Raw genomic sequence first — 22066 nt, 5'->3', positions numbered from 1 at the left:
ATGAGTCTGGTAAACTATCAGAGCTGCTGAAAGCTGATACACTACAGCCAGATTCCTCATCCTTGCTCACACCTATTATTACTCTGCAAAAAGACACCACAAGTAACTTTGGTGGCAAAGTTCAAAGGATGCTTTTTTTTTTTTCCCCCATATCTATTCGGCTGCTTAGAAGGAATAGGAAAATGGACAGTTTCCCGTAACAGAAATAGTTCAGATTGATTGCCTGGGGAACCTTGAAGATTTAATGTAAGAATGACACCATGCAGTTGGAGGTGTAAGGTAATGACAGCTATCTTATCCTAGGAAAAAAGGCACAGAAGTAGCCAGCTCTACCAAAGAGCCTTCAAGAAACCACTGTAAGGGAAAGCTGAGCAGTAACATCAGTCATCTGGTTCTTATGTATCACTCTCTCCATCTGCTATCCAGAGGAATTCTTCCTAGCTGCATCTTAAAAATAAGGGAAGCTAATCACAGAGACACAAAGTGATAAGCTAGACATCGCAGAAGGACAGGCCAGTACCTGGTCATTCACACCACTTTCCAGCAAGAAATGGATTTGATATTTGGAAAAAGGCATGTATCTTACGCCAACTTAGCTTCTTAGGAAGAATATTGCTTATTCTCATTTCAATACATTTAAACAAATGAAATTATCTACAGATACTGCATGTCAGTTTTTAATCATTCTGCAATGTTGTTATACTTTTCCAACAGTCTTCTACTATTCATGCAAAATAACCATGAGTAAATATAGCATGGCAAGATGCTGGCAAGCCTCGATCCTATAAAATCTCTAGTTCAATTTTCTGTTACACAATTGTCTGTTGCCACATTTTCTAACCTTTGAAATAAGCAGGGCTTTTCATACCAGGTAATATTTTCCTTTGAGAATGAATACAATATGAACACAGTAATCGGTTTGTTTCTACCTGTAGGCTATCTAGTCACAATGTGAGAGAGTTTGGGGTTTTTTTAATACATACACTAAAAAAGCCTACTGCTATAAAAATTACTGCTTTTCCTGTCTCTTTGAAAGTCTATATCATCCTTGTTTATAGTTCAAATCAAATTCATAAACTAGCAAGAGTTCACTCAAAGTTTGTTTGAAAAAGTCACATCCCTGAAACCACCTGGAAGAAAGGCTGCTGTTCAGATACATAAAAATCTCCTCCAGGCATGAGTTGCAGTGAATATCACGTCTGAATTATACTTAAAACTCATTAATTAAACCACATGCTAACTACTGAACTTTATTTCATTAAGAAGATGCATCCCTTTTTAAGCTTATCTTGGATTTACTTTCAAAAATGATTTGTTTTTCAAAGTTATGTATTTATTATTTCTAATACATTCTCATGTTTTGTTTTCTCTTTCAAACTGGAAGGTTTTAGGTTCACACGTTTCATTCTATTTGCTTATAAAGTGCCAAATAAATTGTTGGCATTTAACATTAACTATGTTAGGGTGAAAACACTGTATGCAGGACTGTTAGCAACCATCAGCTCAAAACTACAGGTTTAAGTCTTCATAAATATGGCTTTACTGAGCAAAAGCCCTTCAAAACCAGGTTAGATTAATGCTACTTGATTTTATTTTCAAACCTGTAAGAGCTGACACTTTTGCAAGCTATTATTAGGTTAACTGCCATACTAACTGATTTCTTTTATCCACAGAAAAGACTCAAAGTCATCAGTGGTTCAAACTTCTCCATCAGCCACTGCTTTGAAATATCACTTGTAGGGATGAGAAAAGGGTTTGAGGTCAATGCCTTCCAAGCCTCGGCCTCCTGACAGATCTTCTTCAGATGACCGTGATGTTGCCTAGGGTTTGGTAATAGCTATTATTGCTAGGGTACTTCATTGTGTACATCCATGTTCAAAACGTATTTTGAAAACAGCAGGGAGAATGAAGATTTGAGAGCTTGCTTGGAGCACAAAAGAGGATGTGAAAGAAGGTACAAAGGTTGATGCTGGAAACAAGTCAAAAGAAACTGCCTGACAGATGGAATCCCAGAAAGGAAGGACTCTATGGTAAGATTCAGATATGAAAGAGAAAGTCAGTACAGATGGTGACTGACAGCACTGATTACAAAACTCAGTTCCCATTGAAGGCAATGGGAGCTTTACTTCAGTAATGAGGATGATGGCAGTGAAGTCAATTTTTTTGAAAATCCTGTTGTTTTGCTATGAAATACTCTGCAAGGACTTGTATAATACCAAAATTCAAGCCCTGACACCTGGTTGACAGTATAGCTGACAGTATCACTCTGCAACTTGTATATAAAAGTTAGCACTATATAGCCGGCATGTATTTAAGAAGGAGAGAAATAAAACAAATTTCTACATCATACATAAAGTGCAGTGCAGAAGCAGGTTTTAGCAAATAAGTACACAATGATCCAGGAAAACCTTACTGCAGCCTTTCAATATATAAAGGGGGCTTACAAGAAAGATGGAGAGAGACTTTTTACCAAGGCCTATAGTGTCAGGACAAGGGGCAACAGTTTTAAACTGAAAAAGGGTAGATTTAGATTGGACATAAGGAAGAATTTTTTTTTTTATGATGAGGGTATTGACATACTGGAACAAGTTGCCCAGAGAAGCTGTGGATGCCCTATCATTGGAAGTGTTCAAGATCAAGCTGGATGGGGCTTTGAGCAACCTGATCTGGTGAAAGATGTCCCTGCCCATGGCAGGGGGGTTGGACTAGATAATCTTTAAGGTCCCTTCCAGCCCAACCCATTCTATGATTCTAAAAATAAATTCCAGGAGAGTGCCAAGTGCTGCAGTTGGGTCACAACAACCCCATGCAACACGACACGTTTGGGGAAGAGCGGCCTGGCAGAAAAGGACCTGGGGGTGCTGGTTGACAGCCGGCTGAATATGAGCCAGCAGTGTGCCCAGGTGGCCAAGAAGGCCAACAGCATCCTGGCCTGTACCAGAACTAGTGTGGCCAGCAGGAGCAGGGAGGTGGTTGTTCCCCTGTACTCGGCACTGGTGAGGCCGCACCTCGAGTACTGTGTTCAGTTTTTGGGCCCCTCACTACAGGAAAGACACTGAGGTGCTGGAGCATGTCCAGAGAAGGGCAACCAAGTTGGTGAGGGGCCTGGAGCACAAGTCTTATAAGGAGCGGCTGAGGGAGCTGGGGCTGTTTAGTCTGGAGAAAACGAGGCTGAGGGGAGACCTTATCGCTCTCTACAACTACGTGAAAGGAGGTTGTAGCGAGGTGGTTGTCGGTCTCTTTTCCCAAGTAACAAGCGATAAGGTGAGAGGAAATGGCCTCAAGTTGCACCAGGGGAGGTTTAGATTGGATATTAGGAAAAATTTCTTCACCAGAAAGGGTTGTCAAGCACTGGAACAGGCTGCCCAGGGAAGTGGTTGAGTCACCATCCCTGGAGGTATTTAAAAGACATATAGACATGGCACTTAGGGACATGGTTTAGTGGTTGACTTGGTAGTCCTAAGGTTAACAGTTGGCCTCAATGATCTTAAAGGCCTTTTCCAACCTGGACGATTCCATGATTCTTTAAAAACACCTTTTCCATCCTAGATGTACTGCTTTGCATTAGCAAAGCTAATTGTGCTATTCACTTTCAATTAAAAAAAAAAAAAAAAAAAAAAAAAGGGAAAAAGAGAGATGAGCTTTTATCTTCACCAGTTACTGTCAGCAAACTCTTAAGTCGTATTCTGGTAAGCATCTGGCAATTCCCTGACCAGCACAGCCTATAGAATCCTAATGAATAAGGTTTCCTGTAAGTAACCTCTACTGAGGCAGGGGAGGAGAGAAAAGATATTTTCATTATTCCTAGATGGTTAAGATAGACATTCCTTTGGTAGATTCTATCCATACTGAAATCCAAAATACAGCCTTGATATCAAACAAAGTTCAGTACCAGGAAAATGGGAACCATGTGGAAGTAGCAAAACATCACATTTATATCTATACGTACTCAAGAGTTCAAGTTACAGGGGAATGAATGTACAGCTCTGCAGACATTCCACAGAGTAATTTAAAATATTTTAAGGTCATAATCTCCTCTTTATATGCAATGTGTCAATGTAGGCAAATATTTCCCTTTGGTATTAAAAAAAAAAAAAACAAACAAAAAACCAAACAAAGCAACAACAAAAAAAACCCTGAAACGAAAACCACAACCCCCCCCCAAGCTGTTCCACATATACTGACACAATACCACAATCTCAGACTTAAGATGTTCCTTATGACACTCTACCATATTCAATGTATCCCTGTTTTACCCTGAGGAGGAAAAATTTAACACTATTTAGGAGAGCGAAAAAGAGAAAATGTTGCATAAAAATTAGAAGCAAACTAAGTATGCAGAAGACTGGGATCCTGTTGCTAGCACTTAAGAAAGGATGGAGATGATAAGTATCAGTGCCCCTATAAGTACCAATTAAAGTTTAGAATCTTGAAATTGTGTCTTTAGTCTCCTTCAAATACTAACTTATGCACCAAGACATGCATTTATAATAGGAAAATGTATATTGTTACAGTTACACTTCACCTAAGGTGCGTGATTTCTTGGTGTGCCACACCTCAAATTCACTATAGAGCTGCACTATTGAACCTGTCTGGCGTTTATTATTCTTTCTGGCTTACCAGAACACTCTCCAGCATCAAGTAACTCATTCAAAATCTCCTCCTGTTCCACAACTTGATTTCCTATCAGCAGCTACTATGGATGACTTTCACTTACACATTATTAGTTTAAGAATGACTTTTATAAAAGTCATACAAAAAGGTCCATCTAGCCAACTATCTGCTTCTGACAGTGATCAACAGCAGATCCTAAAGAAAGATATAAATACATGGCAAACAAACAACTTCACTTTCCTACAGTACCCTTCCAGCCTCCAGCAACTGGTGGTTCAAGGACATTGCAAGCCAGAGGTGCCATCTTTAGCCTTAATGGATTTTTCTTCCACAAATGTATTCAATTGTTTCTTGAAGCCATGTAAGCTTTTAATATCCACAATCCCTGCTTCAGAAAGCTCCACAGCTTAATAACCTATTGTACAAAGACCTGTACCTGTCATTTGTTTTGAACCTGGTACAGTATTTAATTTGATACTATTATTTCTATTGAAAGAGAGTGAATAAAGTGATCCCTGCACATCTTTTCCATGTTATTCTCTTCTCAGATAGCTCTATCGTATTCTCAGTCGTCTCATCAGTCACTCAGCAATGAAGCCTTTACTTAATTCAGTCACCCTTGATAGGTATCTTTTCCAACCCATCTGTGATGATTACGATTGCACAAGAATTGCACACAGTATTTGAGAGTACACAATGAATTTACACAGTAGCCATAACATTGTTATCCTCTTTGAAATGAAAGCTAACGTTTTCATAAAACTAATATAAGCATCAAGAGCTCCTTCCTGAGTAGCAATTACTATGTCAAAAGTTATTGCTGTATATGTAAAACTAGGATTATTTACTTACCCATATACATTATTTTATATTTATCCGTATTTCACTCAGAGGGCTAGACGAAGAAAGACAGAAGATTATGTGGAGAGATCTTTAGCTATAGCAGTAAAATTCTGCCTGTATCCTACCCCAAATTTCCCATTTCTTATTTTCTCTGTCTTCCATTATATAAACTCTGCCCATTATAATGAATCTTCCAAACACTGGCTATTGATCCCACAGATCGTTTGTTTATGCCCCGGTTCCCTAGGCATGGATCATATTAGTTTTCAAGCACCTTGGAAGTACCTCAGTCTAATAACAACCCCAAAACATAAAAGTGTTTTTATCTTCTTTCCCATGATTCTTCTGGAGCAATTGGAATGAATCTTTCTGGTCTTGTTTTACATTTTGTTTCTCCTCTTAAGTGGCTTGATGTTCAAGATCTCTGCTATCTCTTGAGCATCTCAGTCACTGCCAAATCATCGTTCTCTTACACAAGGCAGGAGTCTTAATTTTAAACACTGTTTTTATCCCTCTTAGTCAACAGACCTCTAAATTAGTTGAAAACTTTGTTCTGGGGAGGTGCATATTCTGTTTACTTTAAGCAAGTTTCTACAAGTTCTGTGTACATGCACTTTTGGGCCATGACTGGGGTCAGTTTTCAGCTCCTCTTCCAGAGGACCAATTTAACAAAAAACTACAACCACAGCCTAAAGTTACTGGTGAAACTTAATGAGTTACTCAAGCTTGCAAAGCACTGCCAAACCTGTGAAGTCCAATGTCGCTGAAAGGTGGGCAATGCCAGTTTTATTGAGAAGAGACTGCATTACTGAATTTTGTTATCGAGATTATTTTTGTTTGTTTGTTTGTTTTTTAAATTTGCAGCATAAGCTGCCCATAATGTTAGAATCTAGTGAAGAAACTACAGTACAGCTATGAACAGAAAAGCAGACTAGATTAAAACAGAGATGTATTTGGGATGCGAAAAAACATATCCCTGCATTTTGAAAAATATGCAATAAGCCCTTGTTCCAGCTCAATTCTAAAGCAGAACGCAGCAAGTAACACTTTGCACTTCTAAAAGGGAAAAGAAATACAAAGTTACCTGCACAATAATGAAGGATGTGAATTTTACAAGAAAAAAAAAATTAAAGGCACTGCTTTTACAAATAAAGTTTTGGGAAATAATCTGTATTAGAGGATTCTCCCACCCTGCACCACAAATTTCCCATTTGTGTACCAAAGCTAGGCATGAAACACACTTTCTTTTTACAATTTTCAGCCTGAGGTACCTTGCAGACCACCTTAAGGGCTACATCACTTCACATTTAAACACTGCTTGACACCACACTCTGCCCAGCCATGGCAAACGTGATTCAGGGAGGCCACCCTGAGCGCCGTGTCAGCATATTAACCAGGTGTCAACGCTGTTTGTGTCCACAGCACTGGGGGGGAACTGAGGCCCTCCTCTCCACATGCACTGCTGTTCCTCGGACATCCTCTGCAAAGCCTGTCTCCAGCTACGGACATAAAAACACCGCAAAGCATCGGGAAGTGAAGTAAGGCGGCCCCACTAAGAATCTCCCCTTGGTTTTGGTAGGAGCTCAAAATGCATCACACCAAGCTACAGTTCCCACACCGAAACATCCTGAACTACTTGCTCCTTCCAACCTTCAGGCTGCAAAGGAAGAGAGAGACTGTTTTGTCCAAGTACAGGTGTGGTAGCATGGATCTGTTAAACTGGGGGGGGGGTATAGCAGAGGCGAGTGCACTAACACCTAATGTGCCATAAGCAGCACCCGCACTTTTTTGCCTTTGTATCAAAAAGGCAAGCTTGGTTTCTCAGAGCACTAGTGCAAAAAGGTGACCACACATACAACAGAAGAAAACAGGATTATAATCTCCTCTTGAGAAGGAACCTCAGTTTGCTACATACAAATATGAAGCATGCTTTATTCACACATTTTCAATTCACTACAACATTAAAAGCCCACTGGTCATGTTTGTACGATGCTGTTAACATAAAACTAAGAGCTTACTGCAATCAAAATAAAATATTCCTCACTGGCACTACTTCAATAATTGACCTAGCCCAGGGTCATTTTAAAACAGTTTAAATGCATCATTAATCTAGGGTATTCCAAAGCAGCTTTACTAATATGGTATAATAAATTAGAATAAAGAAGCAAGGTTGCAGTTAGCATGCATTTAAAAAAATAATAATATGATAACAAGATATGCCAGAGATGCAGATTAGAGCAACATGAAAGAGAAGGCATAAGAAACATGACAGCAACATGACTTAGAAGTTCCAGAAATATATTTGATGGGATGTATTGTCCTTATTATTCTCCTGGCTGTACGTTTTCCTTTCTTTCATGTTTCCTTCCTGTCACTTCCATCCTAACGCTCTGGCAGCTTCTCACTCTCCGTTATCATTAAAAGAGAGTAGCTGGTCTCTCTAACAACCAGATCAGTAAATTGGAGGTTAATCTGCGATATGAAGAAGGTTACTAAGTGGAAGAGAAGCTCAGTCGTTTGATTATTTTAGGTCACACATGTCAGGAGAAAAGCAGGTTAGCAAAGTATATTGTAAAGACAGCAGCCCTGGGCAAGTATTTTTTTGAACAACCTTGTGTATGATGTCCTAAAGAAATCTATATGGGTGTCCATTGTCTAAAGAGTAGAAACGACTAACAGGAAAGATTGGAAAGAAACAAGGGCATAAATGAAATAAGCCAACATCTTTACTTCCTACATATTCCAAGACTTCGAGCAGAGAGGGGAAAAAAGTTCAGTAGATCATCTAAAGTTATCGCTGTTCAAAAACCAAACATAAAGCCAGCCTACACACAATCTGTGCATAAAGAGGGAGGAGAGAAAAAAACAAACCAAAAATCCACATTTATTAAAAAAAACCCTGGAAAATGCCAAAGACACTGTAGATTGGACTGAATTTATACTCATAAACATACACTTTCCCATGTATTTGCATTGTGTCTTTCACAAAATCATTCCATTCCTCTTAAGATTGTTAGGGCATGTTACATTAAGAAAAATAAACTCCTCCCTGTAGGAAGCAAAGATGGTCTCCTCACCTCCTCCTGCCCATAAACAAACATACACAAGTGTGTGTATACATATATATAAAAATAAACAGAAAAACTCAAAGCCCACACTAATAGCCATTTCTGAAGAATCTATTCTCATAATTTCTTTAAAATGCATTGAAGAAGAGTCTGAATTCACTGAATTTTAGTTTTAAACTTAATTCAGTAAGATTTTACTCTCGTTAAGTCACAGAACAAACATTACTACAATACAATAAAAAGGCAAGTTTTTCCAAGACCTCTCTCTGAAGGGGTTACAACATGCACAGGCAGTAAATACACATGTCCTGGGCTTGATCTCCTGTGTTAATTTGTCATGCACATCCATTCCAGATGCAGAAGCAGGTTGCTGCTTAGCATGATGCCATCTCCATTTCCCCTATCCCAATATATAATACAATTTTTCTTCATTGCTTCTGAAGGAGACGTCTGTTATGCGTCTTGAGCATTTGAAGAAAAATTTCTCTTTCAGTCATTCATATTGAAGTTGCTTCAATGAAAACACCTTTATCTTCAGTGACTGCACTATTACTCTGTGTGGGGTCAGCACATGAACTGCAGCACTTGGAATTTCTGAGTAGTAATTTGCTGAGATACCACCTCAGTCTTACAAAAAGTAAGTCTCATGTCAATAACAACTCTTTGCCAAGCAGTTTCTCTCTACGCTTTGCATATGGATGGTTTAAACAACATCTCAGCATCTTTACTTCTCTTGGTGCATCCTCTCCTCATGAAGTGAGGAGACAGGGAAGATGGGGCAAGATCACGTAAGGTAGTGGACTGTATTTCCAGTCAGATTTATTTCCCAGCCCTCTGCAGCTTTGCTGCTTTCCTTGACGGAGCTGCAGAAGTTTCCTGCCCTCCTCTGCAGCCCTTCCTGCACACATGGCGTGGCAGTCTGCAGTGCCGAAGATGACAACTTTCGATTTGATTTTAAAATTCTATTAGTATAGGCAGTCAGTGGAGGTGAACGCAATTTCACTTTCTAGTTAGCAAAGCACAGGCTAATACATATGTTCTGGCTGCGCTTTCTTTGGGCTTATATCTCTTAAATGGATTACTTTAGGGAAAATGGAGAAATTAAACCTTCTCTCAAGACTGCTATATAGAACAAGAAGTAATATAGATCAAAATAAAATCCAACCATCATTAGGAGGAGTGTCTCCATATACTTGGAGAAATTCCCACTGCTTCACCATCATTGGCAATTATGTCAAGGATGCCCTTATGCTGAAAAAGGTTTAATCTGATGTGAAACACAGGTTAAATGTACTGCAGGAATATTTTGCTGTGAAGCTTTTGCATGTCATTTTTGAGTTTTCTGCTAATTTTTACAGCCATCCCAAGTACTTTTTATGTCCATGTATGCTGCATCTCTAACGATTTTGTAACTTTAGCAGAGAATTCATTACTTAATGTCATAAAAGTTCTGGATTTACATTTTTATACTGGTGTTATAATTGCAAAATTTAATCAGCAATTTGACTGTCACTTTAGTTTACGTTGAGCTATTCTGGAAAAACAACATCCGTTCAAGCCTGTCATTCATTTTGTATCCATATCAAATGCAACTTAAAATGTAGTCATTTATCAGAGCCTGAAAAATAGCAATATATTTCTTGCAGGATGGCATCAATGTGTCTTTTTCATGCATTTCCCATGCTAATGTGAAACTACTACTCTGTAGAAAAAGCAATCTAAAAATTTCCAAGATTCAAGCAATCCCATATAATAATTTACCCAGCAATCAAATGAGATATCAAAAACATTAAAGAAACTGAAATGTGTTTTTCCCCCAAAAAGCAAATAAAAAGGAGAGAAAGAGGCAAGAGATGGAGGTGTGCTGCTATGTTGAAAGTAAGAGGGCTTTCTCCATTGAAGGGTCACAGTAGGTATTTTGCCTCTCATATAAAAAAAATTATATATAAAAAAAAAGTGGACTGTTGCATTAAACCGTGTGTTATGTACTGTGCAAGACAGATGATTCAGAGCTGGTGAACCACTGAAGGATACTGGTTCAGCACAAGATTTGGTACAATTTACAGTCTCTTCTCAAGTTACCTAGCTCTGGCTAACTAATGCTGCATCTGTGCAGGCTTTGCCAGGGACTGGCAAAGTTTTGCCAAGGGTACAGTTAATCTGTGCAGAAGAGAGATTTCAGTGGCCAGTATCTGTTGGAGCTAACTCTTGTGGGTGGGAATACCTCAAACCTCCCAAGTACACGACCACTTGTTTGACCTTGTCTTCTCCAAAACAACCACGTAAACCTTCAGCAGCATTACCCGAATGTTACAAGCACAACTTTTAGCCCAGGGATTGGATGACAGAAAGACAAACTGCCTGTGACAGACAATTATCTAATGCAAAATTGGGAGATTTTAATCACAGTGAGGCAAAAACATATAGGATAAAATTCTCTCACCTACAGAAGCCGTTAACATTGCAGGAACACATGGGCAGGGCCTGTGTTTCCCAGACAGTGGCTCTGAACAGAGACACAGGGAGCCCTTGCTCTTCCCCATCTTCATCTATAAACAGAACTTGTCACAGGCTGGCTATAAAATGTTCTTGCTTGTGCTAAACATTTGTTTGCATTCTCCTAGTGCTTAATTTACAGAAAACTATTTTCAGAGAGCAACAATAAATAAACAGGCTAAAATTTTCTAAATAAACTCATCTGTTATTCTATTTTAAGTAGAAGTATGAAAAATTATGCTTCTTTAAGCAAATGAGCACCTTAAGTTAGTCTGATAAATCTACACTTACACACTTCAGTGAGCAATCCAATTTCTAAAGCACCCTGTGTTAACATTGGTGTCCTGACCAAATTCTAGTTCAGGTAATTACTCCGCCTAGCTAAATCTCTTAGCAGTATCACATCCTGTCATAAACCACTGTACAGCACAGAAGTAAACTGTTAAATCGCCGTTGCATCTTAAGCACAGAATCAATGGTTTACCGCTGATCGATGAAACATTTAAGCCGTATGGGCCAGATTTTCTAGCCTACTATGTCCAATTTGCACTGTAAATTTGGCATTAAAAAAAACCACCACAAAACAGGCAAAGTGTAGGAAACTGCACTGGACGTGGTAACTCTTAGCTGGCACAAACCTGACAGAAGTTTCGGGGCAGTGCACGTTCACGGCACAGCCAGATGTCACCAATCTCCAAACTCCTTGTTGCTGCTGTTCTCACGGGTGATTACTACTCACATGGCTCTGAAGAAGACATGCAAATATTCTTCAACTACTTCAGGGAAAAGTCTGGCAGATAGGCTTAAACCGTTGTGGAGGTGGTTTCAAATGATCCAGTGAAGGACCTGTCAAATGCCGTTATGTTCTGTCACCAGAGATTTCGCTGAAAAGTTCAAGCATTGGATGGTAACCAACAACTGGAGGTGATGGGGGAAAAGGGATGCTGTAGTTATCTGTTATATCCACATGTGGCTAGATGACAGCCTCGTATTTCAGCTAGTGACTGCTTCCAAAAGCGAGGGCAGAGGTCTTCAATAAACAAGATGTGACCAGGAGAAAGAGGGGATAGGAAATTATTTCAATAAGATCTGCCAAGAGATCTTAAAATGGCAGTGTAAGATAACATTGTCCCTGTGAAACACTACCTTGAACAGGAACATGACAACTCTGACCCTGCTGAGTACAAACATCCAGAAAAGAGTGGGATATTGTAGCCTATATATTTCTATGTTAGCTGCACATACACCTCATTATTTTTATTCTTACAATTCTCTTAATATATTGCTGTTTAGTTTGGCAATTAAATAGCTGACTTGAATCACCACGTGTTTGCATAGACTTGGAGTCATGTCATCTTCTCTATGAAGAAAGACGTGTGAAAATTATGGAAATGAAGGTGAAGAATTTGAAAGAGAAGCATGAAATCCTATTAAATTCCTGCAATAGATTTTCTTCCTCTCCTTTACCTCTGGAGCAAACCTCATCAAGTAGGTCTCTTCTATAGCATTTTTTCATAAAGAAGAGGGAAAGGATTTCTCTGTTGAAGATGTATGTTGAGAACGATTACCCAGCCAAGCCCATCAGGCAGTGAAACTCCTCCAAACATGACAATTGTCAAAACCAGTTTGAAACCAATAAATCACAATAGAGCTTGACCTTAAAAACCAGTTTACACTGGAATTCTCAGAAAGGAGTTGGTTCAGCAGGTTGACATCTCCTAATAAAGCCTTTTCACCTTTTAAAGAAACATTAAAAAGCTGGGACTGCTATTTCTTTCACTCAGTGTAATTTGGTCTCTTGACAGTGAGGAACATTTACGATAGATGTAGGATTTTTAGCTTGGGATTCCAGAGCTGCATTGTATTTAACTTGTCAACCTCCGACTTAATTTTTTTCAGCCTTATTTAAAGTAACCAAACATGTCTGCTCCTGGCCCTGATCCATCAAAATAGTTAGCATACACTCAGTTTTGCTGAAGTCAATTGCTATAAATGTGTGCATCAGCATATTGCTAGACAAAGACCATAAGTTACCTGTCTGAGCATTAAAAAAAAAAAAAAAAAAAAGAAAGAAAAGCTGAATTGTTCTTTCTTCTATATGTGTGAACAGACACCTGCCTACACACACAGTTGCATCTCCACAGAACGGCTGGTGCAGTGGCACAGTGCAGTCTGGCTCCCAACTGGGATGCCACTACGGTACCGCTGCAGTTCCTTGGACCCAAACACAAGAGCTACATTCCCTGCAGAAGGAGATGAGAAAGTTTAGGAAAGAAGTGAGCATCATGTCCCAGTGAGGAAACAAAACACAGCTTAGATATGTCCCCCTGATCAGTGAGCAATCTTGTATCCCACTGCTTCAATAAGGCCATGGAGTCCCCCTCATCACCGTTGTCTTTCTACAAGTCCAAATGCTGGCATGCACGGAAGTTTCTTGACCTTGTGTTTTCATTTGGATTAATCTGAAATGATTGTGCTTAAAAAAAAAAAAAAAGGTAACTAGGTAACTACACACAATACTATCAGCTGAAATGCATTACAAACGCCAAGTTAAATGAAAAGAAAACTAAATATAGAAACCAGTCCATTTTATCCTGTAAGATATACTCTGTTTATTAACATTCCTGAAAATTGATAGGTATTAAATTAACCACAGGAGGGCTCCCTCTGGTATACTGACTACAACAGAAACATACTGTTAATTGCCAAAAATAATATTGTATCTTAAAAGTGACAAAGGTTTTAGACCTCAAACGGTATTTTCCTCAGTAGGCTCCAATCTATACAGGGGAAAAAAATTATACATGAACAATTCAGATAAAGAAGTGAATTACAGAAGTGTTAACTGTATGACTGTCACATACTTAAACAGCAAATGCAGATTGCCAATGCACTGCATTTTAAGACACTAAGCTCTGTTTTGCCATGCCATGTATAGGGGCTCTTGGAGCTGACACACCGGCACAGCAATGAACAGGGCTGTAGAGTAAAAGAGGATTGAACACACCAGGTCCCAGCTGCTGCTCTGGGGAGAGAAATGAGGGCTTGCTTGGAACAGCACACGCATAGAAACTGAGAAACTGAGCACAGAAAGTGAGGCTTCATTTAATCAGTACTTTTATGGTCGGCCACGCACTCTGCCAAAATAGTACAAATTAACGTCAGCAACAGTCAAGCAGCTACTTTTGTAGACTTGGGCCTGTTTGTCACTCTATTTACTCCTCTGTTAAAGAGAAACAAAACTCTCCCACTTCCCAAGTTTGTGGTAAAAGCAAAGGTAAGCAACTGAAACAGTGGAACTAAATACATAACTGACAGTGTCCTGACAGTGCAATCATAGGAAATAGCTGTCTATTTGTGTCCTAACCAAACCATACTTAGTACAAGATTTTGTAGCTGTTGAAATCAACTGGAAAAGCAAGGGAAATACAGCTAAGTGGGGGGGTAAGAATCAAGATGCAGCTTTTATGCAGCTCCAGAAACAGAATTCAGCAACCAAGCTTTGTACTTCACTGGCATCAATAGTGGGTAAACAGAGTTAACTGTCCTGGAACAATTATGATTATCAGAACCCACGTACTAAACAGTAGGAAACGTTGCACTTTGGGGCAAATTTAAATTTTTACTTCTTTCACAGACTTCAGAAACTCATGACTGTTTGCAAGACAGATTTCAGGCTGAAACCGCTTCCTGGATTCAGAAGCCAAAGTCAGTACTTTCACAGCCACCAGGTTTGGAAGGTAGATTTTGTGCCTGTTTGCCAACTACACTACAGGCCCAGGATTTGTAAGAACTAAGTTCTCCTTATCCTGAGGAGTTAATTTAAATCTGTACCTCACATATCCCAAGAGAAAGACCTAATCATGGGGCTAACCAGACAGAAATACAGAATTTAGAGGACAAGGGAAAGAGAGTATGACTCCATCCCATGGAACAACACCTTCCCCTCACAGCATGGGTGTGTTTTGGTCTTTGCTCTGGGCACTGTGCATGCACCAAAATAAAAAGGCCCATCACCATTGAGGGCTCCTCCTGCAGAAGTGCCTAAATCAGGAGGTTAAAGTAGCATGCACCACTGCGCCAAAGCATAAGTGAAACAAAGCCAGAAGTCTACCTTCTTTCCTTACTTTACACATCATAAAGCATTTCAGTAATACACCTGTGAAAAAGTATTACAGAGCATCTGTGACTAAGAGATGCTGCTGTTCAATCCAATTTTAAGTTAGTGCTACTTTATTTGGCTACAGTAAGGCTTTATCCTTGTCTGTTTATATACTTTCAATATATGAAAAATAACTTCACGTAAAAGAACCAAATTTCTTGCAGCAGCTTTCCAGTGTCCATAATATAGGTATTTGGTGATAAGTGTTGTGAGATATGTTTCTTTCTGTTTTTATGGGGTGCCAGTGTGCTTGACTTTGCAGTCTAGTGAAGTAACCCCTAAGGCATTTCAACTCCATTTGGCATTTTCTTCATTCAGTTGTCATCTCCCTGTTTCCCAGTACCTTTACTCTTGAAGCTCCACTTTAAATACTGTGATAAACCAAAAGTAACCAACAATTATCAAAATATAAAGATCAAGCCTATCAAGTTCGCAAGTGAAAACCTTAGGAAAACATGATAGGTTAAAAAAAATGAAGCTTGTATGAAACACTTAGAGGTTAATAATGCTTATAGAATTAATGTACAGTGATCAAAATCATTGATGCTGTCTGAAATCAGGGTTGTCAATACCATTTTCTCATCTTTTAATCTTTCCTAAAGAGCAGCTTCTCTGCTCAAAAACAGAATTTGCACGAAGACAAAAAAATACTCTTATGTAACTTATTGCAGCACTATTTTAAAGAATAAAAAGCCAACTTATTTTGTCATATTAGAATTTCTAGATAGCACTAAAGAGCACAAGTGCCGTCTTCTAGGCACTGGGAATGGCCCAGTCCCCAGGGGACACTGTTCTGCCATTGATAGAAACAGATTATTTTTGCATTGTGGACTGCTTTTGAACAGCTTCTCTGCTTACTGCTGTCAGGATATCAATGCCTCCTCCATCAGCCTGCTACTCCTCCTTCGCTCCAGTGCTATGGCAAGCAGCTGAGGTGGTGGGAGAGGCTGACAGAGCCCTCATTCACAGGGAAGTTTGGGGATGTCTACTTTAGCAATGAATTGGAAAGTTTCGTTTATAACTAGTCAGAAAATCAGAATTTCACCATGCCATCTCCTCAAAAACACCTGACAATCAAGAACATTAATTTAATTGGTCTTAAAACAAGATGGCATGTTTATAAACATTACTGCCAATGTCAGAATACCGCCACACACACATTTTACCCATGAGGGCAAAACCAGTTCAGCCTATGGCTAACTCATTAAAGTCACTGACAGCTCTGCCCCTCTTCCATGGTCAGGACATACCACAGCAGTCTGACTGCACATCACTGTCATGTGCTGACCACACATACATACCTACCTATGTAACCTAACACAGCTTTAGAATATATAAGAAAAGTCTGCTGCAGGTTCAGTAGGACTGACCTTTAAACTTGTGTTAAGTCATACTAAGTATCGAGTAATTGAACACCTCAAGGGCAAAGAATGAGTGTTCAAATTCTTGCATCTCCTACTAAATTAGCAGGGGAAAAAAAAAAGTTATATTTCTACTATGATACTATTTCACTATTTCTAATGCAGTCTTTTCTAGTATGACCTCATTTCTAGCATAGTCTCAAAGAAATACACTGACCATCTTCTCGCAATTTCCTTTATATTTAAAGGAGTTGAACTCAAAACTTGTACTTCAACCCTTGCTCCTTGTATGCGTTTTGGGTTATAACGTGCACATCAAAAGACAAAAGTACTGTAATTGCATTACTCACCTCTACTTCAACCTGCTATCCTCATTGGGTAATGACATTGCCAACACGACTTCAATTCTGACATTGATAACGGAATTACATTAAAGTCAGCTGTAAGGTTCAAAGTTTCATTGCTCATTTTTATTGTTTTCCCATTAAACAGTCCCATTACTGCTTATTTAGTATTCAGGTGGGGAGAAAAGGACAAAAAGAGAGAAAGGGAAGCTAGTAAAAAGCCCCTTTCAGAAAACTTAGGATTTAAAATTTGCTGGGGTCTCATTAGCAAGTCTCACTAGCCTTTCATGTATGCTCAGCTGCTGACCTCCAAGGTTTTCTTCCACCATTTCACCCAGAACTTTTTATTAAAAGAAAAAAAAAAAAAGTTATTTCCCTCTGAGTGCTGTCCAGTCATGCTCTACTTAGAGTACAGCCTTGAACATTAGAAATTTCATCTTATGTCAAGGCATGTGTCTTTCAAAGAGCCGTGCAACAAACATGGAAATTATTTGCATTGAATACCTTAGCTTTCCTAAATCACAAAGGAAATTAGAAACTGCAAAGACTACAGTACGCACCTTGTAAACTAATGACAGACACTTATGATCATGTAAAATTTTCTTTCAGCAGAAATTACTTCCTACTAAAATCTAGCACCTGACACCTACTGCATTTTAAAACAATTGGAAAGACAAAGCTTCAAATTAAGAAGCTATCCCTAACTTCCTCCTGTAGTAATAAAGTGTCTTCCATTCAGCATATTTCATTAACCAGTTATGATACTCTGGAGGACTAACTTCTGTAACGGATAGCTATATTAACAAAGAATCAAGTATGTTATCGTTCAGTTGAAGCCGGTAACTTAAATAATACATTTAGTATGTGGAAAGTGCATTATATACATGGGTGATGACCTTTGAATTTAAGACTACTAATACACTAAAATGATACATGATGCTGTCTAATATGCTCTAACATAAAGGCTATGCAAGTGGTAAACAAGCTAAAAGATCAAACAATCCCATAATTTCTTACTAATGATGTATGAAATATTTATGTCATATTTATATTACACTGACAATTACAGTGTAGGAGCATAGCACTGTTGAACAGAACAAATACAAGCTTTGGTAAATTACAGGCAGGGTTTTAAAGCATTGCATTACAACAACTCCCTAAAACTAAACTTCACTTAATACAGGTCATGCCGTGATTTACGAGCCATACGTGATAAACCCAGCGAGTTGAAGAATAACTTAAGAAAAAAACAGCTTATGTCAACTGCTGTTATTAATAACGGTGATTGAGGAGACTGTAAACTGGAAGTATTTTAAAGTTGGTTGTGACATCAGCCTGAAAAGCAGTTATACACACAGAGCGTAGTTGTATCAGGGCACATTAGCAACATTCAGAAGAGAGAAAGACTGTCAGTCCCTTCTGTCGAATTTTCAGCAGAAGGGAAGAGGAAACAAAAAATCTAGGCGGTTAGTTACCTAGACGGATCCCGAGCAATTTCAGCGGACATACAGCCACACATCAGTTCAAGAAGCGTTACAGGCAGGCAGACAAATAAAAGTTGCAGTAAAAACTCCACTTCTCGTAAGGAAGATTGGAGCCCAGCAACACCCTCGGCTAACCAACGAAGCGTGCAAAGTCCCCCGTCCTCCTCATTTCACAGCCAGCTTCTGCCCCAGCTTGCCCTTGCCCTTCCCAGGGAAACCCAACCCGCCGGGCTCAGGTCTTCGCCCACAACTTTCTCTCTCCACCGCGGAGGCAGGACAAGCACACGTGCTGCCGCTCACCGCTCCGCACCCCGCCGCCGGCCGCCGCCCCCCGGACCCCTCCGCCGGCGCCGGGCCCCCGCTCAGCCCCGCAGGGGGCGAGGGCGGGGGCGGCGGCCCGAGGGGCGGCAGCCCGCCAGCCGCCCGGCGCAGCGGGGCACCGCGGAGCGGCGCGGGGCAGCGGCTCCCGGGCGGCTTCGCACCTACCTGCGGCTCGGCAGGCTCGGCGGGCTTCACCAGGTGCTTCTCCTTGTAGAGAGACCAGAGGCCGATGTCGGGCAGGAAAATCAGAGCTGCGGTGAAGAGCAGCGTCATTTGCAGAAACCTCTTCTGTTTCCTCTTCATGGCCAAAGCCGGGCTGCTCCAGTGACAGCGGCGGCGGTGGCAGCAGCAGCTACCCCGGCACCACGGGGCCAGGTCCTTCCCTCCCCGCTGTCCCTCGGAGGGGCCCGGCGCCGCGGAGAAACTTCGCCCGCCCGCCCGCCTCACGGCCGCCCACCCCGCGCCCGGGCGGGGCCGCCCCCCGCGGTGGTGGCGGCGGCGGCGGGGCCGAAGCTGGCGGCTGCTCCCCCCGCCCCGGCGCGGCGCTGCGCGGCGGCGGTGCCGCTCCCGCGGGAGCTCATGGATCCACCTGCGCACGGAGCGGCAAAGAACCAGACACACAGCGGGAGGGGGAGGCAAAAAAAAAAAAAAAAATTAAAAAAAAAGAGGGAAAAAGCCCTACGACCCGAGCGCAGCGAACAGCGCCGGCCCGAGAGAGCGCCCCCTCCTCCTGGCTGCGCGGCACCGCGGGAGCGCTAGCGCTGCGCGGAACCGCCGCGGCTTGCCGCGCCCGCCCGCCTCACGTCCCCCTGCCTGCCCGGGCCCGGGGCGGGGGGGGCGCGGCATCATGAGCTCATCACGCGCAAATTGCTAAGCAAGAGTTCAAATGAAAAAAAAAAAAAAAAAAAATACGAGAGGAGCGCGGAGGCCGGCGCCGCGGCACAGCGCGCCCCTCCGCGCCGGGGAAGCGGGCGAGGAGGGGGCGGCCCCCGCGCCCCCCGCCACCACATGCGCCGGCCGGGCCGGGGGCGGGCAGCGCCGGGCCCGCCCCGCCGCGTCCCCTCATCCCGGGCGCCCCGTGTGTGCCATCCGCCGCCTCCGCGCCTTCCCGCGCCGGCCGGCCGGCGAGCGAGGGAGGGAGCGGAGCCCCCCGCCCCCGGCGCGGGGACCGCGGGCCGGAGCCCGGCGGCGCCGCCGCCGCCACTGCCGCCGCTTGCTGCCGCTGCCGCGCACCGGGGACAGGGCTTGCAATTCCCGTTCCGGTCTGTCCTCCACGGCGCTACATGAAACGCGGGGGGAACCGCGCTGAGAGCCCGCGGGCCCGGCCCGCTGCGCTAGGCAGCAGCGGGGAGCTCACCTGCCGGGGGCTCCCCGGGCTCCCCCCCCCCAGCGCCGCCTTTCCCGATCCCGCCCGGCCGGCAGCCCATGCAGCCCCTGCGGTCCCCGCAGCGCGGGGGCTGAGGTCACCCCCCGCTTCGGGAGGACCACCGAGGGAAGGAGATGTTCGAAGCGGTGTCGCTCCGGTTCTCGCCTCTACCTTGCTTGTTGCATCAGAGCCGTTTGGGCTTCTGGTCTGAGTTCAGCTGCTCGTTCTGACTACGTGGTGCGGTTACTCGTCCTTCTCAAACTAACTCCCCTCAGCAAAACAGGAGGACACTTGGGTTGAGGACCTAGTGCTCTTTCAGCTTTGTCACATCAAACAGTGGGAAAACGTGTACCAGACTCGTAACGTTAATGTGTCTAGAATGAATACTGAAAAATAAAGGTGTATATCTAAGTTACTTCTTTTCTGCCCTGCATATAAAAAGCTATGCCTTCAATTACAGTCCGCATTTCTGTAGGTGGCTAAAGTATTTCTGAATGTCTAGGTCTAAACCCTGCAGCGAGAATCCTCTTGCCGTAACCAAAGTGCATCTCTACAAATGGTGAGAAGTAGTCCTGTCCTTTTTCACAGGTGAGATTGATCTTGTCCATCCACAGAACTGTATTGTGCAGAAAGCATTTTCTACACATGCATAAAATAGTAAAAGAAGCAGATAAAGGTTATTTTTAGGAGAGTAGCTCGAGATAAAGGAAAGCTTGTGGGAGGAACAGAAGAACTCTGAACGCTGAAGGTGGGGTGGGAGGAAGCAGCATAATGCTCTTCACATAAAAGTAGGACTGGAAGGGACTTTGCGAGGTCAGCTCCTCTGTGGCTCTGCCCCAAGGCACGATCAGCTACATCTATGTCATTCTTGACAAGTGTTTGTCTAACCCGTTCTGAAGTCCTCCAGCGATAGCACCACTACAGCCTCCTCAGGCAATCTGTTCTGACTTGCAGTTACAAACTTTTCCTTAATGTTTAACTTGAACCTTCCTTGCTGTGATTTCAGAGTATTACATTAGCCACCAGAGACAGAAAGCAGAGTATTCCCCTCAGTCTTTACACAGTTAAAGCCCACTTCCAGATACTGTTCCATAGGCACTCCAGGACATCTCAACAGCTGATGTCTCTTACTGCAGGACTGTCTTCAACTGATTTGTATCTTTCTTGAAGTGCGGTGTCCAAAGCTGGATGTAATATGCTACTTGGGACCTTGTAAGCGTTTATGAGAAAAGATGGATAATTGTGCGTGTGTCACAGTGTATACTCTTTTTCCATGCTTCCAAGAGGAATGCAAGTTTTGGTGGCAACAGCAGCAGGCTGTTAACTAATGACTGGTTTGGGATACAATTTAAGTTCTGGTTGGTTTTGTTTCCCTCAAAGTAACTACCGCCTAATTCATTGTTCCTATTTCTATCTTTATGGCTGAATACTTCTCCATTTTGCACTGTCTCTATTGAATATCATTTTTTTTTTCCAGAATATTTATCCAGTTTGTCAAAATCACTTTGAATTTAAGCCTATCTTCCACTGTCATATACAAATTTAATAAACAATTTGTATTCTGTAATCCAGACTGTTAGCAAGAACTTTAGCGTGTTCAGATGCAGGACAGATCCTTGCGGAGCAATGCAAAATGTATCCTGCCACACTTGGGAGTGAGTCGTTGCTACTTCACTCTTTCTGTAGTTTCCAGACAATTTTGCACTCACCCTGAGAGTTGCAAGACCTACATAAACTAATATTGCTTACAAGAGTGTCATGTGCAAGGCTTTGCTCTATTGTCTTAGTGTCAAAGGATATACTTCATTGTTTTCTTTTCACCCCTGCCAGGCTGTAAGGATGACATGGAAGATCACCAAAAAGGCTATGCAAGCAGTTACACTTTTTGATTGTTGCAGCTAACCAAGAGGGTATTCAGTTCAACCAAGTCTTAAAAATTTGGGTTTGTATTCAAGAGCTGAATTCACCAAAAGATTAGAAGTATTCACAAAACCAAAGGGCATTGAT

The 22066-nt window shown here is 41.9% G+C and overlaps 1 protein-coding gene across 1 annotated transcript in view; it reads right to left on the bottom strand.

Moving 5' to 3' along the window:
* The window catches only part of GALNTL6 (polypeptide N-acetylgalactosaminyltransferase like 6), a 515167-nt gene extending 495492 nt beyond the window's left edge, over positions 1-19675 (bottom strand). The window contains exon 1 of the mRNA XM_052779102.1: positions 18859-19675. Coding sequence (XP_052635062.1) covers positions 18859-18996 — 138 coding nt within the window. The 5' untranslated portion in view covers positions 18997-19675. The remainder of the gene's footprint in view (positions 1-18858) is intronic.
* Between the last annotated feature and the right edge of the window lie 2391 nt (positions 19676-22066).

This window comes from Harpia harpyja, chromosome 2 (assembly GCF_026419915.1).
Source record: "Harpia harpyja isolate bHarHar1 chromosome 2, bHarHar1 primary haplotype, whole genome shotgun sequence".
Classification (NCBI taxonomy): domain Eukaryota; kingdom Metazoa; phylum Chordata; class Aves; order Accipitriformes; family Accipitridae; genus Harpia; species Harpia harpyja.
This window is presented reverse-complemented; position numbering and strand designations above follow the sequence as displayed.